The sequence below is a fragment of the Rhinopithecus bieti genome, unplaced genomic scaffold (genome assembly GCF_001698545.2).
Source record: "Rhinopithecus bieti isolate Rb0 unplaced genomic scaffold, ASM169854v2 scaffold_6945, whole genome shotgun sequence".
NCBI classification, from domain to species: domain Eukaryota; kingdom Metazoa; phylum Chordata; class Mammalia; order Primates; family Cercopithecidae; genus Rhinopithecus; species Rhinopithecus bieti.
This window is the reverse complement of record NW_016805531.1, coordinates 1,228,696-1,246,754: the sequence shown is the minus strand read 5'-3', so window position 1 is coordinate 1,246,754 and position 18,059 is coordinate 1,228,696. Positions and strand designations below refer to the sequence as shown.

The 18,059-nt window shown below is 34.7% G+C and overlaps 1 protein-coding gene across 5 annotated transcripts in view; it reads right to left on the bottom strand.

Annotated features, from left to right (window-relative positions):
* The window catches only part of MYEF2 (myelin expression factor 2), a 38,368-nt gene that overhangs the window by 19,950 nt on the left and 359 nt on the right, over window positions 1–18,059 (bottom strand). For all 5 annotated transcript variants that reach the window (XM_017872781.1, XM_017872784.1, XM_017872783.1 and 2 more), the window contains exons 2-5: window positions 8,675–8,883; window positions 7,402–7,454; window positions 6,185–6,192; window positions 5,997–6,090 (exon numbers count right to left, since the gene is read on the bottom strand). In XM_017872781.1, coding sequence (XP_017728270.1) covers window positions 5,997–6,090; window positions 6,185–6,192; window positions 7,402–7,454; window positions 8,675–8,883 — 364 coding nt within the window. The remainder of the gene's footprint in view (window positions 1–5,996; window positions 6,091–6,184; window positions 6,193–7,401; window positions 7,455–8,674; window positions 8,884–18,059) is intronic.

Below are 18,059 nucleotides of genomic sequence, written 5' to 3'. Positions count from 1 at the left end.
TGACTCAAATTCTTGACCCTCTTGAAGAGTGAGCTTTTTTTCTCATCCAGAGAATTGAGTCCCATAAAAACCTGTGGAGAGACAAAAGATTTCAGCCTCCAGAGATGTCAGTTAAATATTTTTTTCCAATCACTAAAGCCACTTAAGAACTTGAAATTAGTTTAATTTTGCTCTCACACTAGGGTACAAGTATACATACAATTAACTCAAAGAAGAGCGAAGTACTCACTGCGACTTTTCTTTCCAAAATGTAGGAATGGTGAATTCTCACTACTGGATGCCCAATGGAATGCCAAATTCAGACTAATTCAAAGCTTTTCAATAGTGGAACAGACTGTTATAAAACCCAAATACTAGGGTAGAGGATAGGATGGTCGATTGTAATCTGTAAATTTTATTCCTGAACAAAATACAATTACCCACCTTCTAAACTCTTACCATCTTCAACAATGATTATAACCTGAGATGGAGGAGGGGAGAGATAAAGGAGGGCTAAGTGTCCAAGTGAGAAATTACATTAAACATTGTTTTTTTGTTAGGTTCATTAATTTTGTAAGAGAAACACCCTACCCTTTAAACAAAACCAAACACGCACACACACATGCACTCACACAAACATAAATGTCCTTCTCACTCACCCCAGTAGGTACAATACTAAAAAACTAAAATGAATAAACAAAAACCACATAAACACACTGATAGACTATCATCTGCAATGCCAAATGATTATGTTAAAGGTAATCATCATCATCACTTCTCCACCTTTAGGCTAAGATGAAGTGTAAAGGCAACCATCAAATCTACTTTGCTGGCCTCAGTCTGGGAATACAGTACTAATAAAAAGGAAGTTGGGTGACTTTAATAAATTATCCAGGATGGATGGGAATAAAAGGTGAAAAGGTAGATGAAATAATAAAACCATTCTGGCTTCCAACATACTTCTTCACTATGAAGGAATAAAAGGATTACAAAAGAAAAGAAAATGTATCAAAGAATACTTCAAAACATGTTAATAAATAATAAATTATTTAGGTCCAAGGATTCAAAAGAGGTAAAATACAAAATTTAGGATAGTGGCTACCTATGGGGAAGAAAAGTAACTCAGAAGAGAAGATGTTTCCTGAACTAGTATAGTAAGCTATTTCAGTTGTCTGCGCTTGTAACATTAACAAGATGTATTGCTGGGCTCATCTGTCTTTCATACACATATATATATGACAGAAATATACACACATAACAATACATGCATGCATATATAAAACATATATAAAATAAAATGTATATAAAACAAACCACCTACTATATAACATGACTTCTACTCTTCTTTTCCCCTTGCTGTCAGTCTGCTGGTTACTGACTGCTATTGCTTTTGGAGGGCCTACAGCAGCAGTTTATAACCGCTACTATTCTGCATTTAATTAAATGAAACAAAAAATGTAATTCTAAAGTCTGTTAAGGAACATTGGAAATACACCTTCCTTTGACTTTCCTCAGTAGCAGTTCTAAGCATTCATTCCACCCACACCTCTATAAATCAGATATCCCAGGAAAGGGACTGCCAAAGTGACATTAATCCAAAAAAGTCAACTGAATAAATCCCTCATCATTTAGCTGGGCCAAATTTAGCCTTTTTTTTTTCTCTCTCTTAAAAAAAGTTAAAAATGGTGGCATCCTCTTTCAACTTGGATTATATAACTGCAGGGTCTCTGAAATAGTACTGAGAATCTACAGTATGCTGAAACTTAAAGGAACACAATAACATGGCTTTGATAGTTAGCATCCAACAAACTTTTTTTTCCAATAAAAGAAAAAGACACTAAGAATCTGTAGTACTTGTCCTTTGAAGAGAAATAGAAAACAGAAAACAGAAAATTGTCAGCTCGGTGCAAAAGTAAATGCCGTTTTTGCCATTATTTTAATTCAAAGCTTTTTTTAATGGCAAAAACTGCATTTACTTTTGCACCAACCTAACATAATCCTCAAAATTATCATTCTGATTATTATAATTTAAAGAAAATTAAGATACGAACATATTTCTGAAGCACTGGCCCTGGCTTATACATAAAACCACCAAATAATTGGCTGACACAAATCACAACAGTCAAAATTTTCTATACATTCCCACTAATAACTTTTTAAATAATAAACCCCCAGACATAAACAGGACTAGGTTGCTTCCAAATAATTTGGAAGCAAACTCAAATAAAGGGACCTGGGATACATGTTATATGTTGGTAGCATGGCCTTTAATTTCAAGCTATTATTTCACACTCACGAACAAGAGACTCTTGGACAGGAAAAACAATCATTATTACTACAGCTAACATTGATTATGTAGTTAAAATATTTTGAGCACTGTGCTTAGTGCTTTGTATAATGATAATATCACAAGTATAATAAATAGCCAACTCTAAATGGTTTACATATATTAACTCTTCGAGTCCTGATAGCACTACGAGGTAGGTGCTATTATTACCCCCATCTTAGTAATACGAAAACAAAGGAGAAAGTTTAAGTAATTTACCCTGAGTTAGAGAGGTTCTCTGATGCCAGAGCTTTTTACCATGTATCTCATTTAATCCTCATAAAAAATCCTATTGGGTAAATAAATGCACATTTCGTTTTATTGTGCTTCACTTTACTGCACTTTGCAGATATTGCACTTGTTGCAAATTGAAAGTCTGTAACAACCCCGTGTCCAGCAAGCCTATCAGCACCATTTCCCCAACATGTGCTCACTTTGTGTCTCTGTATCACATTTTGGTAATTCATGCAATATCTCAACCTTCTTCATTATTATCTGTCATGGTGATCTGTGATTAGTGATCTTTGATGTTTTAATTGTTTTGGTGCACCATCAACTGTGCCTAAATAAAACAGAGAACTTAATCAATAAATGTTCTGATTGCTCCACGGATCAAGCCGTTCCCCATCTCTCTCCTTCGCCTCAGGCCTCCCTATTCCGAGACACAAATAATATTGAAATTAGGTCAATTAATCATCCTAAAATGGCTTCTAAGTGTTCAAGTAAAAGAAAGAGTTGCAAGTCTCTCACTTTAAATCAAAAGCTAGACATGATTAAGCTTAGTGAGGAAGACATGTCAAAAGTTTAGACGGGTGAAAAGCCAGGCCTCTTGCATCGGAGTTCCTGAAGGAAACTTAAAGTGCTACTCCAGTGAACACATGAATGGTGAGAAAGTGAAACAGCCTTAATGCTATTTCAAAAACGGGTAAAAACACAAAACGTAAGATACTTGTTCCCTTTGGGGAAGGATAACACAACAGAAAAGATGCTTCTTGAACTATTAAGATACTTCACTTGTTTGTGCTTACAACATTCCAGTGGTCTGAAAGTTTCAGTGGTTTGAACAGAAGATCAAAGCAGCCTTATCATTCCCTTAGGCCAAAGCCTAATCCAGAGTAAGGCCTTAACTCTCTTCAATTCTATGAAGGCTGAGAGAGGTGAGAAAGGTGCAGAAGGAAAGTTTGAAGCTGGTTCATGAGATTTAAGGAAAGAAGCCATCTCTATAACATAAAAGTACAAGTGAAGCAGCAAGTGCTGATGTAGAAGCTGCAGCAAATTATCCAGAAGACCTAGCTAAGATCATTGATGAGATGGCTACATTAAATAATAGACTTTCAGTGTAGATGAAACAGTCTTCTATAGAAAGAAGATGCCATCTAGGACTTTCAGAGTTAGAAGGGAGAAGTCAGTGTTTGGCTTCAAAGCTTCAAAGGGCACACTGACTCTTCTATTAGGGGCTAATACAACTGGTAACCTTAAGTTGACTTGAAGTCAATGCTCATTCACCATTCTGAAAATCCTAGGGCCCTTAATAATTAGGCTAAATCTACTCTGTCTGTGCTCTATAAATGAAATAACAAAGCCTGATGACAGCACATCTGTTTATAGAATAGTTGGCTGAATATTTTAAGCCCACTGTTGAGACCTCTTGCTCAAAAAAAAAAAATCCTTTCAAAATATTACTGCTCATTGACAATGCACTTGTCACCCAAGAGTGCGAAAGAAGATATACAAGAAGACTAACATTGTTTGCAGGCCTATTAACACAATATCCATTCTGTAACCCATGAATCAAGAAATAATTTTAACTTTCAAGTCTGATTATTTAAGAAATATAATTCGTAAGGCTATTGCTGTCATAGACAGTGATTCCTCTGATAGATCTGGGCAAAGTAAACTAAAAATCTGCTGAAAAGAATGCACCATTCTAGATGTCATTAAGAATATTTGTGATTCATAAGGCCAAAATATCAATATTAACAGGAGTTTGGAATAAATGGATTCTAATCCTAATGGATGACTTTAGGGCTTCAAGACTTAAATGGTGAACATAACTGAAAGTGCAAGAAAACTAGAACTAGAAGTGGATCCTGAAGATGTGACTAAATTGCTGCAACCTCATGATAAAACCTAAACAAATTAGGAGTTGCTTCTCGTATGAGCAAAGAAAGTCATTTCTTGAGACGGAATCTACACCTGGTGAATATACTATGAACACTGTTGAAATGGCAACAAAGGATTTAGAATATTACATAAACTTAGTTGATAAAGCAGCAGCAGGTTTGAGAGGACTGACTTCAATTTTGAAGGAAGTTCTACCATAGGTAAAATGTTATCAAACAGCATCACATGCTTCAGAGAAATCTTTTACGAAAGGAAGAGTCAATTGATACAGCAAACTTCACTGTTCTTATTTTAAGAAATTGCGACAGCCACCCCAAACTTTAGCAACCACCACCCTGATCAGTCAGCAGCCATCACCACTGAGGCAAGACTCTCCACCAGCAAAAAGACTACAATGAAAGCTCAAATGATCACTAGCATTTTCAGCAATAAAGCATTTTTGAATTAAAGCATGTATATTGTGCTTTTAGACATAATGCTATTGCTTTAAATAGAATATAGTATAGTCTAAACGTAACTCTTATGGGTACTGCAAAACCAAAACATATATGTGACACACTTTATTGTTTTATTTGCTTTATTGCAGTAGTCTGGAACCAAACCTGCAATAGCTCCAAGGTATGTCTCTATTATCAGCAGTACTACTACAATCACTTCAGTTTAGAGAATTAAGTAGCATGTCCAGACACCCACTAGAAAGTGATAAAGCCAGGAATCAAATCATTACTATACAATTAAATACTATACAATTAAATGTTGACAGTACTGCTCTACAACCAATGATTAGCATCAGTATTAGTACAAAATCTTCAGGGTCCCAAAGTTACACTATTTATCTCTTTTAACAGATTTTAGCAAGTATATGTATGTAACAGGTCTGTAATCAAACTATTACGATTAACAATACAAAATAAAAGAACCCATGAAGATGAGGGATATTCAAGCCAATCATTCTCAAGGTTAAACTGTAAATGATTTGTTTGTATCTTCTAGTCATTTTTTGTCTACCTATTTACACTGCTATAATTTTGTACAAAGAGGACATTGCCATTTCAGGGGATTCCAACTTCTAGTTATAAATTTCACTAATAGAGTTATAATTTTTTCTTAAATTTTAATCTAGTACAGTTTCCAAGTAACTCTGATAAAAAGTGAATATCAGTTTTATTCAAATCCATAACATATTTGCATCAAGTGACCTTTAATTATCAATTACAAGGATGTTATATTTCTCAAATTAAATAACAAAATCTAAAAATGGAAAATGTCTGTACCAAATAAACTCAGCACCTAAAGTTTATCCCCTTTGAATTTCTACGTCCCCAAATTTATAAAATTACGTGCTTTTATTTTAACAACTTGGAACAAATCAAGTATATAGGATAACTGCTTAAAAGCAAATATAAAATCATGTACAAGTAAAATTATCATCAATATATAATGCTTTAATAAACATCTATGCTTTAAAAAAAAGTTGTAGTCAGGCAAATATATTACCAAATTGAAAATCCAAGGAAAGCATGTCTTTATAGTCAAATGTTTAAATTCTAAATATAAGAAATCTTACCTCTTTAATATTTAGGGGTCTTCCACTAAGATCATATTTGTTCATAGTTTCTAGGGCTTTCTTTACAAATTCTTCATCTTTGAATTCAACCACACTTAACAGGGAAAAAATTTATAGGAAATGTTTACGTGCTAATTTTTTTCCAAAGTTTAATTTAATTTAAGATACTTGAAGAAAAAATTTCTTACCCACAACCCTATATCCAGGTAGATTTGTCAAAATATGCAAAAGAAAAAAAGTTTTAGATCAGTACATGAATAATCAGTTCTAACATTTCAATCATTAAGGCAATTAATAATATGGTAGAATCACTTCACCTTTTATATCTCCAGAACATAACAGGCGAGGAACCACAAATTTTCTCTAAATTTTAAAATATATCTATTAAAATAGTAGAATCTAACATGTAACAAGCTTGGAGCACAGTTTTTACTTTTAGGTGACTTTTCATTAAGTTAAAACTAATGTCACTGCACAAATTAAATCAACAGTAATTCAAGGAAATAACTAAAGGCTCCAATATACCTATCCTTCTATAGTTACAAATATTTTCAAAAGATGTATTATCTACGACATATTTTCAATTCTATTAAAATCAAAATAGTGAATATTAATTTTATTTTAACAAGTTCTCTATTAGATTAAAACTGGCTGCACATTTAACAGCACCCAGTTGGAAGTATATAAAATCACCTACAAACTAGTAATAAATTAATTTGGAGAGTTATTTTTAAAAAAAATTCCCTGTGATTGCCATTCAAAGTCCCATTTGAATGTAATGACAAAGTTTTTATTCATCATGCACCCAACTGGTTTTACTAACATAATTAAACATTGCTAAGAGTTTTCCATTGTATTCTTCAGTATATTGCATTCTTGTTGCTAAAAATCAAAATATACTATCAACCAATTCCTTCTATGTCAATGTAATCGTAAATGTCATTCATACCAATTGGTCAGAGCACTGCCTCTTATGTAGTCCTGCAGGCTACCAAATTGAGCTTTTCAGTAAAATTTCAAAAATACATTCTGAACTAACACCTTTAAGCTATAGTCCCCTCAAAAAACTCAAGAATATTATCAATTCAGTGACTTTTAAAGTATCCTTGAAGACATCAAAATACAACAAAAAAATCCTATGCTAAAATCTTATTGGCTAAGAAGAAGTATTACCTTAGAGCATTGGAAAAGTGAATGCCCTTTTTGAGTGTTTACAAAACCCATCCCTTCCAGGCAGCGAGGTTTGTATAAGTGTCAGACTTGCTGGTATAGAGCCTCAAATCTTGTATAATAAAGTAAAACAAAATGAAACTTAAGTTTCCAAAAACTGGTACAAGTATTATACAAAAAGTAAACTGCTGAGGAACTTTTAAACCTCAAGCAGATTATTGCCCACAGCACTTACCCTTGATTTTCCTTCCGCATCCTTAAAGAGCTCCACGTATGTAACCTCACCAACTACATAAGACATACAAAAGGAAGATACCAAGAAACAATACATTTAAACACCAGTATCTTGCTTTACTGCACACCTGTGCACAACTCTACAGAGAAGCACCTATTATTCACCAACAATCAAAACCAGACCAACATACCTCCTATCAATGGCTATGTAAATTTAACTAATTTTCAGAAATGTACATCATCCACGTTCTCTAAAAAAAAAGCTAACAACCATATTAACCTAATTCATACTACAAATCATATTTTGGCCAGCATGATATAGTTGGTGAACAAATGCACATATACATACAAATGGTCCCTTAACCTATCATATTAAAAAACATCAACATTAGCACTTTTCAAATAACTTTGGTCAGCCTACACACAACAGCTGTTTTAAGGTGACTTTCTACCTGAATGTCTTCAATCATGTTTGCCATCAGTAAACTAAATTTACAAATCATGCTTCACAGCAAGCCACACACTTTCTAAATAAAGTCAATGAATAAAACCAATCAAATAGTTGTCACCTTACAACAGACACACCAATGCAATTTTTTAAAAAAAATTTATTAGAAGAGATCAGCCTCAAAGCCAAGTACATAGTTTGCAGGACTGTTGAAACTCAATTTTTCAAGAGATAACAAAACTAACTTTTACAAGATCAAGTATTGAAATTATTTTTCCCCAAAACCAACCATGTATATAAGATGAAGGTTTTCAGATTATTCTGAAAACAAAACTGCAACAGCAGTAATGCAATTTTAATTTAGAACTGCAAAGACAGCATCATGGCAGTCATGACAATGCAAACAAAATAAATTCCACAGCCAGATTCCAGACTCCACCAAGATAATAACAAAACAGCTTTTGGAAAAAAAATAATCAGACCTTATTATTCATTCTTTAACACGCTAAATGTATTACTTAACTGATGCAATAGCCTTTTAAAATCTATAAAAACTTCAACTAGACAAAGCAATCACTTTAACAAAATTCTTGGTGGCATGCATATGCTGGCTCGCTACTATCCCACTAAAATGGCAAAAAGAAAAATATCCATACTACCTTGTAATGAAATTGTGTCAAGTGAAAGAAGAGGAAAAGATTAATTCACAGAAATAAAAATCAATTTTTTGAGTCTGCGTGGCTCAGAGGAATAAAAACGTTTGTGTAGTTCCCTCCCCTGTCTATATGAAGATTATCCAACAGTGGGTTATTTCAGAGATAGTTACCTTTCTCTCTCATTAGATCTTTAATAGCTTGCCATTTCATGTCATATGGGATGTTGCTAATGAAAACTCTGTTACGATTTGGACCCTTCTTTTCTCCAGTGCCCGAATTCTTGTCTTTTGAATACGGATGAAATCTATTGGCCTTCTTACTTCCTGTAGATTTTTCCTTTAAGTCAGATTTCTCTTCTTTTGCTGACTCATCATTCTCCCTGTGAATTTAAAAAAAAAATCAAACAAACAAAAACCCTCAGTTGTGCTTATAAGAATGGAAGTCTATATTAAACAAATATTTCATATTTATCACTTCACAAAACTCTCCACTAAGCTAGACCTCAGCAAAGTAGCTGGAGAATCAGCCTGAGAGCTTTGAAATTACCCAGTGCTATTTCAAAGCAAGAGTTTGGCTTGTCATTTAACAGTCCTCATTTTTTTCCCCACATTAAATAGTTGTAAGCATCCAAACAATCACCCAGTTTTTCCCACCACACTACTTAATTAATAAATGCTATTAGACTGGAACAGAGGGAAGAGCAGATAATTTTACTTCTAAGGTATCTAAAACTGCCACCTTTGATGGAGAATTAACTTTCTGGGCATCATTAAAAACTTTTTTAAAAAACTAATTTACACAATGATACTCTGAAAAAAGTTCATCTCTTAAAGGTTAATAGTTTCTTCTCAGAACTTTCTCCTCCCTTAATTAGAAGCATAATTAAAATACAAAGTTATGTCTATAATTCCACATCTATATATGTATATACTCATATTAAGACTCTCAAACTTTCTTCTATTCCCAATTTTGATCAACACAGAAAGCTTATAAAGTATCCTAATATTTTATGTTACATTTTAACCTATAAACTAGAATAGGGTACTTCATCAAATTATGCAGTTTCATTAATATTACCTACAATGGGTAATGTAGGACAGGAGCAGTACCTAAAAGCAACATAAGCCAACATTTTATAAACCTGATTTTTTTTTTTTTTTTTTTTGAGACAGAGTTTTGCTCTGTCGCCCAGGGGTGGAGTGCAGTGGCACAATCTTGGCTCACTGCAGCCTCCACCTCCCAGGTTCAAGCAATTCTCTGCCTCAGCCTCCTGAGCAGCTGGGATTACAGGTGCCCACCACCACACCCAGCTAATTTTTTGTATTTTTAGTAGAGATGGGGTTTCACCATCTTGGCCAGGCCGATCTTGAACTCGTGACCTCATGATCCACCCACTTTGCCTCCCAAAGTGCTAGGATTACAGGTATGAGCCACTGCGCCCAGCCAAATCTGATTTTTAATGAGGCCTTAACTAGAAAAAAAAGTAATTGATAACACTGTAATCACAGTGCAACTCTATGATGTCATATGCCAACCATCCAAAAGATTCAGGCATACACTTAAACCCTATAGATAAAAATTTGGATTTATATTTTAAAATGCAGTTTACTTTTAAAAACAAGTCTTTTTTACAGAACAAACAACAGTGTTTTGTTGTTGTTGTTTTTTGTTGTTGTTTTTTGAGAAAGAGTCTCATTCTGTCACCCAGGCTGGAGTACAGTGGCAACATCTCGGCTCACTGCAATCTCCGCCTCCTGGGTTCAAGGAATTCTCCTTCCTCAGTCTCCCAAGTAGCTGGAATTACAGGTGTCTGCAACCACACCCAGGTAATTTTTATATTTTTAGTAGAGACGGGGTTTCAACATGTTGGAAAGGCTGGTCTCAAACTTCTGACCTCAGGTGATCCACCCACCTCGGCCTCCCAAAGTGATGGGATTACAGGTGTGAGCCACTGTGCCTGGCCAATAGATTTCTTATTTAAATAACTAAGTGCTCTAGTCAATTTAAAACTATTTTAATAACAAAACTTCAATTTTAAAGCAATTTTTCACAAACATTACTAATAATATCACTGTGGATAACACCTAGGAATCTAAATTTTTTTTAAAGCTTTCTGGATTATTCTGACAACAAATCAAGTTTCATGAGCCAGGCTCTAAATTATCTTCCAAGCCCAGCAATTCTGGTGACCCATACATTGCAATGCTCCTCACACACCTCTAACCGCAGTCATTTGTTACATAATATACAGAGCTTCTTGAACACTACTCTTCTTTGTAGGTAACACAGCCATAAATATAGCATGCAAACCCTATAAGAACAAAAACTATCTGCTTTGGTATCATCAGCACCTCGCGCGGTGACTGCCTATAACACTGTGCTGTAATTTTTGAATGAATTAACAGTCAATTAAGAATCCATACTCATCTGAGCACAGATGTTGCCAGAAAAACTGCTAGAATAAAGACAGAGACATTTGGACCAAACTTGCTTTGCCATTTTTTTAGACCTTGAAAGGGGTATCTTCACTATCAAACATATTCCTTCATCAGAAATGGCATGGCCTAGGGGGGAGTCTTCTCAACTGCCTAAATCTACAAAGTACCTACCTGTCTGAACAGAGTGACACTTTTGAAAATGGCAGCAAGCAGCCAAAAGGCACAAAGGCCTTTTCTCTGGTTTCTGGGTACCACAGATATAACAACAAACCTTTCTTTTCAATTCCCCAAAGGGCCTGTTTACATAACAGGCTTAGATGAATTCAATGAATGTTTGTAAAGTAACTGAGACTCTATTCAGTAAACAGATATCTATATAGTCTCTAGATTAATATCCCTTCCCCTGCCTATTTTCTTCCTGGATTAAACCAATTGTGAAAATTACACAAAGTTCTGAAGTACTTACAATGTTCTATTCTTGACTTGGGTGGGGTTACACAGATTAAGTATTTGCTTACAACAATCTGAAAATTCCATTAAAAGCAGTAACATTATACATAATATCTTCTTTTAAAAATTTACTCAAAGATGATCAAAGAAAGTAATTTCTTCATTTTCCCAAATAAGAAGCCTCTTAAAATACTGCTAAACTGCTCATCTACGATGTATGAACTAAAATTTACCTTAAGTTTCTTCCCAGTGTATAACAAAAAAAGAAAAAAAAAAATCTATAAAAGGCATAACAGTTTAGAGGCTACAGGAATGATCTATTAAGAAACTGAGCCATAATTATATAATTTCTGAACTATTTCCAAGTCATAAATACTTTGGAAGAGAAAGTAAAAATATAAGTGAAAACTATTAAGGAAATGATGCTACATAATTCCAAAGTATTGGTACTACCTCCAGAATTCCATGTACTAAATTCCCAGACTGTTCATTTAGACAACCACTCCCACAATGTACTTAAAATAAAAACTCTAAAATAGTCATTAAAATGTTATCTATTCTTAAAATTGAACTATGCGTATCTAAATTATAACATAAATTTCTGAAAAAAATCAACCTCCAACATCAAAAGAAGAAACCCAGTTTTAACGTACGATTTTAAAAGTATACTGGTATAGTATCAGATCCAATATTAATCCCAGTTCCAGAGGAAAACTACCAGACGGCAGTTCAGAGCAATAAATGCCTACATTAAGAAAAACGACCGACCTCCAGGCCAGGTGTGGTGGCTCACACCTATAATCCCAGCACTTTGGGAGGCCAAGACAGGTGGATCACTTAAGGTCAGTAGTTCGAGATGAGCCTGGCCAACATGGTGAAACTCCATTTCTACTAAAAATACAAACATTAGCCAGGGATAGTGATGCATGCCTATAATCCCAGCTGCTCAGGATGCTGAGGCAGGAGAATCACCTGAACCCAGGAGGCAGAGGCTGCAGTGAGCCGAGATCGCACCATCGCTTTTTTTTTTTTTTTTTTTTTTTTTTTTTTTTGAGACAGACCAAGACTCCATCTCAAAAAAAAAAAAAGAATAAAGATCTCCAACAACCTAACTTCACACCGCAAGGAACTAGGAAAAAGAACTAAGTCCAAAGTTAATAGAAAGAAGAAAATAACGAAAATCAGGGCAAAAATAAATGAAATATACTAGAAAAACAATAGAAAAGGTCAATAAAACTAAAAGTTGGTTTTTGAAAGATAAGCAAAACTGACAAAGATTAAGCTAGATTAAGGGGGGGAAACAATCAGAAATCAAACAGGGAAAATAGAAAAATACATAAAGAAATCAAAGAGGAGACTTTGTATAACAGATACCACAGAAATACAGAGAATTATAAGAAACTACTATTAACAATTATATACCAACTAATTGGATAACTTAGAAGAAATTAATAAATTCCTGGAAATATACAACTCACCAAGTCTGAACCACAAAAAATTAGAAAATCTGAACTGTCCAATAACAAGGGAATTGGAGTCAGTAATCAAAAATCTCCCAAGAAAGAAAAGCCCAGGACCTGATAGCTTCACTGGTAAATTCTATCAAACATTTAAGAACTAATACCAATCCTTCTCAAACTCTTCCAAAAAACCGAATATGAGGAAACTCTTTCAAATCATTTTATAAGGCCAGATTACCCTAATAACAAAGCCAGACAAGGATCCTACAAGAAAAGAAAATTACGGGCAATATCCCTGATGAACACAGATGTAAAAATTCTCAACAAAATACTAGCAAACTAAATTTAACAGCACGTTAAAAGGATCATACACCATAATCAAATGGTATCTATCTCAGGGATGCAAGGATGACATACATAAATCAGTAAATGTTATACACCACATTAACAGAATGAAGGATTTTTTAAAAATCAAAGATCATCTCAATAGATCCAGGAAAAGCATTTGACAAACTCAATATCCTTTCAAGATAAACACTCTCAACAAATTTAGTACAGAAGGAATGTTCCTCAACACAATAAAGATCATATACGACAACCCCATAGCTAATGTCATACTCAACAGTGAAAATTTGAAGGTTTTACTTCTAAGAGCAGGAAAAAGAGAAGATGCCTATGCTCACCACTTCTATTCAACATTGTACTGAAGGTCACAGCCAGAGCAAGAGGCAAATAAAAGACATAAAAGGCAACCAAATTGGAGAGAAAGAAGTAAAATAATATGTGTTTGCAGAAGATGTGATCTTACATAGAAAATTATTCAGAGAAAAATTTAAAGACACCACCAAAAAAACTATTAGAACAAATTCGGTAAAGTTATAGGATACAAAGTCAACATTCAAAAATCCACTGCATAGCTACATACTACTAATAATAAACTATCCAAAAAATTAATTAAGAACACAATCTCATTTAAAATAGCACCAGAAAGAATAAAATACCTAGAAATAAATTTAACCAAGAAAGCTAAAGAGCTATACACTGAAAAACTATCAATGATACAATTGAAAATAATACAAATGAAAGATACTCCATGTTCATAGATGAGAGGAAATAATATTGTCAAAATGTCCTTCCTACCCAAAATGACCTATAAATTCAATGTGATCTCTATCAAAATTCTAACAGCGTTTTTCACAGAAACAGATATATTCCTGAAATCCATATGAACCATAAAAGATCTCAAATGGCTAAAGCAATCTTGAACAAGAAGAAAAAGATAAAAACATCACACTACCTGATTCAAGTTATATTACAATTCTACAGTAATCAAAACAATATGGTACTGGCACAAAAACAAGACACACAGACCAATGGAACATAACAGCACACTCAATAATACATCCCCAAGGATATGGTAAACTAATCTTTGACAAAGGCACCAAAAATATACAATGGTGAAAGGACAGTCTCTTCAAAAAATGGTATTGGGAGAACTAGATATTCACATACAAAACAAAATGAAAATGGATTAAAAATTTAAACATAACACCTAAAACCCTGTAACTCCCAGAAGAAAACACAAGAGAAAAGCTCCATGACCTTGGTCTTGGCAATGATTTTTTTTTTTTATATATGACACCAAAAGCACAGACAACACAAACAAAAGTAAACAACTGGAACTACATCAAAGTAAAAAGTTATTGCACAGCAAAGGAAACAATCAATGAAATAAAAAGGCAACCTAAGAAATGAGAGAAAACATTTGCAAACCATATATCCAATAAGGGATTAATATCAAAAATGTATAAGGAACTCATACAACTCAATAGCAATCCAATTAAAAAATGAGAAATGGATCCGAATAGATATTTTTCCAAAGAAGACACACCAATGGCCAAAAGATATATGAAAAAGTGCTCAATATCACTAATCATCAGAGAAATACAACTCAAAACCACAATGCAATATCACTTCATCCCTGTTAGAATGACTTATCAAAAAGTCAAAAGATAGCAAGTGTTGCTGAGGATGTGTAGAAAGAACTCTTAGATACTGCTGGTGGAAATGTATATTGGTACAACCATTATAGAAAACAGCATCAAGGGTCCTCAAAAAATTAAAAACGAAACTACCATATGATTCATCAATGCTATTTTTGGGTATACATCCAAGGAAAATGAAATCACTATCTCAAAGAGATATCTGCACTCCCATGTTCACTGCATCATCCACAATACCTAAGATATGGAAATGACTTAAGTGTCCACTGACAGATAAACGGTTAAAGGAAACATGATATATATTTTGTGTTTACACAACACATCCACACTGGAATATTATTATTTAGCCTTATAAAAAGAACAAAATCTTGCCATTTGCAACAACAGAGATAAACCTAGAGGACATTATGCTATGTGAAAAAAGCCAGACCCAGAAAGACAAATACTGCATGATCTCACTTACACACAGACTCTAAAAAAAGTCAAACTCAGAAGCAGCGTGTAGAAGGGTGTTTACCAGAGGTGGAGGGCAGCAGGGAATGGGGAAATGTTCTAAGGGCACAAACTTTCAGTTATAAGATGGGTAAGTTCTGTAGATCTAAGGCACAGTATAGTGACTATACTTAACATATTTACTGTATACTTGAAATTTGCTTAAAGAGTAGATCTTAAGTATTTTCAACACCAAAAAATATGGTAATTATGTGAGGTAACAGATATGTTAATTAGCTTGATTGTGGTACTCATCTCACAATTTATTTGTATAACAAAACATCACATTGTACACTTCAAAATATACAATTTTTGTCAATTTACCTCAATAAAGCTTGGGAGAACAGTTCTAGTCTTTACTCCTAATAAAAATCACTCAACTGAAGAACACATTACTTTGCTCCAATGCTTAAAATTTTATAGTACCCTAATATAACTCTCAATCTCTACCCACTCCAAAGTTATACTTAATTACACATGAATAATAAAGTTATAATAATACTGCTCTTTTCCCACCTATTCACTTTTAAGAAAAGGGGAGCCAGTATACCATTTGGCATTAAAAAAAGAAGGCTATAGTTGGAAAACGGATCTTTTCTAAAGGTGTGAACATGTAAACTAAATTCCCTGTATATGAGTTTCATAAGCATAAAAGTTCACTTCTGCATTTCTTCCACAAATATTTACTAGGCCTTAAGAATACAAAGAAGAATAAGACATAGTGGTCTCCCACCCTCAAAAACTATGGATTAACCTCAGCAAATACTATTTCAATCCTGATGACAAGCAGTACTCTGTTCAATTCCAACCAATATATAATTTGGGGCAATATCATGATAATTTTTATAATCAACAATGAATTATTTTTATTAAAAGTATATGGTAATCAACTCAAGGTTTATGTATTGGGGTTGTCACCCACTCCTACTAGTTCACGAAGTCAAATAAAAAGGTCTAGGTCGCTACTCAGTTTGAATGACTCATGCTGGATCATCACATATGTTCTTACAGAGTAGACAGTAAGTGAAATCCCTGAGAGTAAAACTGAACTCGATTCAACTTCTGGGAAAAAGAGAAAGGGATAGAGGTGAATTACAAGCAATATGGAAATAATCTATATTTACTAGTAATACTTCTTCACTTCTTCACCTTATATTTTTCTCTTCCTAAATGAGAAAAGATTCTTTCTCCACCTTTCTCCTCTCTCTTTTTCCCGTCTTGCTAAATCATGATGAGACTTTAGAAGGGATTAGAGAATCTGATGGAGGTTTAGATACCAAACTTCCGCTATATCAACACTAACCATACCCAAGTATAGGAGGGCTTCTCTCTGTAATTCAAGGCTGCACTTTTTGTTCAGGAGAAAAGATGGCATGTATACTCGTGTTTAGATATGAATAGCACATATTTTTCAGTTGATCATTCCGCTGGTTTTAATTTCTATTTTTAATGCCAAATTCTCGAAAGCCCACATTTTGGCAAGCATGGTAGAAAGCGCTTCATTCACTTTCTAGTTCCTCAGTTACTGAGGTGAACCACTCTTCATCCAGGAACAAACTCCACTAAGTTCCAATCTCTTACACCTGCACCTCTATTCTCCTAGAAGATGCTGCCACTCCTATTCAAACTCATTTGCGAGCAAGAGTGTCAAAGAGCTGGGGAGAGCTACCCTCATCTTATCTGCCACCAACTTATACACAGACTGGTCCAGGTCTTACCATACCATTTCAAACATTCTTATACAAAGGTCAGACAGACCTTTCCCTTGCCTATTTTACTGTGAGCATATGTCTATTGCTTTCTGCTCTGAGGCATAACGAGAAGGAAAAGGATGTTTTCACTAAATTATTAACATACTTTCAACTTCAGGTTTAAGGAGGTAGGCATATGAAAGTAAGCGCTTAACTTCATATCCTCCCACAAGACAAGAACAAAGGGGAGCATAACATTTCCCTAGAACCAGAAATTATTATGGATTGGGGTCAACTAAATTATTTATAGGCACTGGTGACAACTGCGACCTTAAAAGTTTTCCTTCATTTAGGGGGGAAAAAAATTAACCATCTATTATACCAAACTTAAGATAATCATACACTGAGTTGAAAAATATATATATACTCTCCACAGCTGACGCACATTACCCAGTGGGAAGGGAAGCCACGCACATCGCACATTTCCCTTTTGAAAGTACGTCTAGCCAATTCAAGAGTAACACAATACATACAGTCTAACAGCACATTATTAAACTTCCTCTCGGTATAAATCAGTTTAAAAATGAACACACACTTTAGAAAACAACAAAACACTAAACTTGTGAAGCTCAGAAAGAAGCCAGAGATATTCCTTTTAAATACGTTCTTGGTGGTTAGGAGGAAATGTCCGATGATGTCATCCCTAGATACTCCCTAGTGATGAACACTAACTACTGGTCCTTAAAGGGGGACCATTTTCCTGCAAACCGTGGCGTTCGCTGAGCTTTGCTCAAAGGTTCTTTAACCAAAGTCAGGAAAGAGGGGAGTCCGCTGTCTCGGGCTAGAAATCAGGGAGGAGCGCTGGTCCCCGGGCCCCCAGCCTCGGCTCCCGGGACCGCAGGCGGCCAGGCCTGGGGCGGGCGGGGAAGGGCCTGGGAGCGGCCCAGCTGCACCTGCTCCTCAGGCAGCCGATGGCCCGGGGGCGGGCCGGGGCCTGGGGGTGGTTATCCCCATCAAGGCC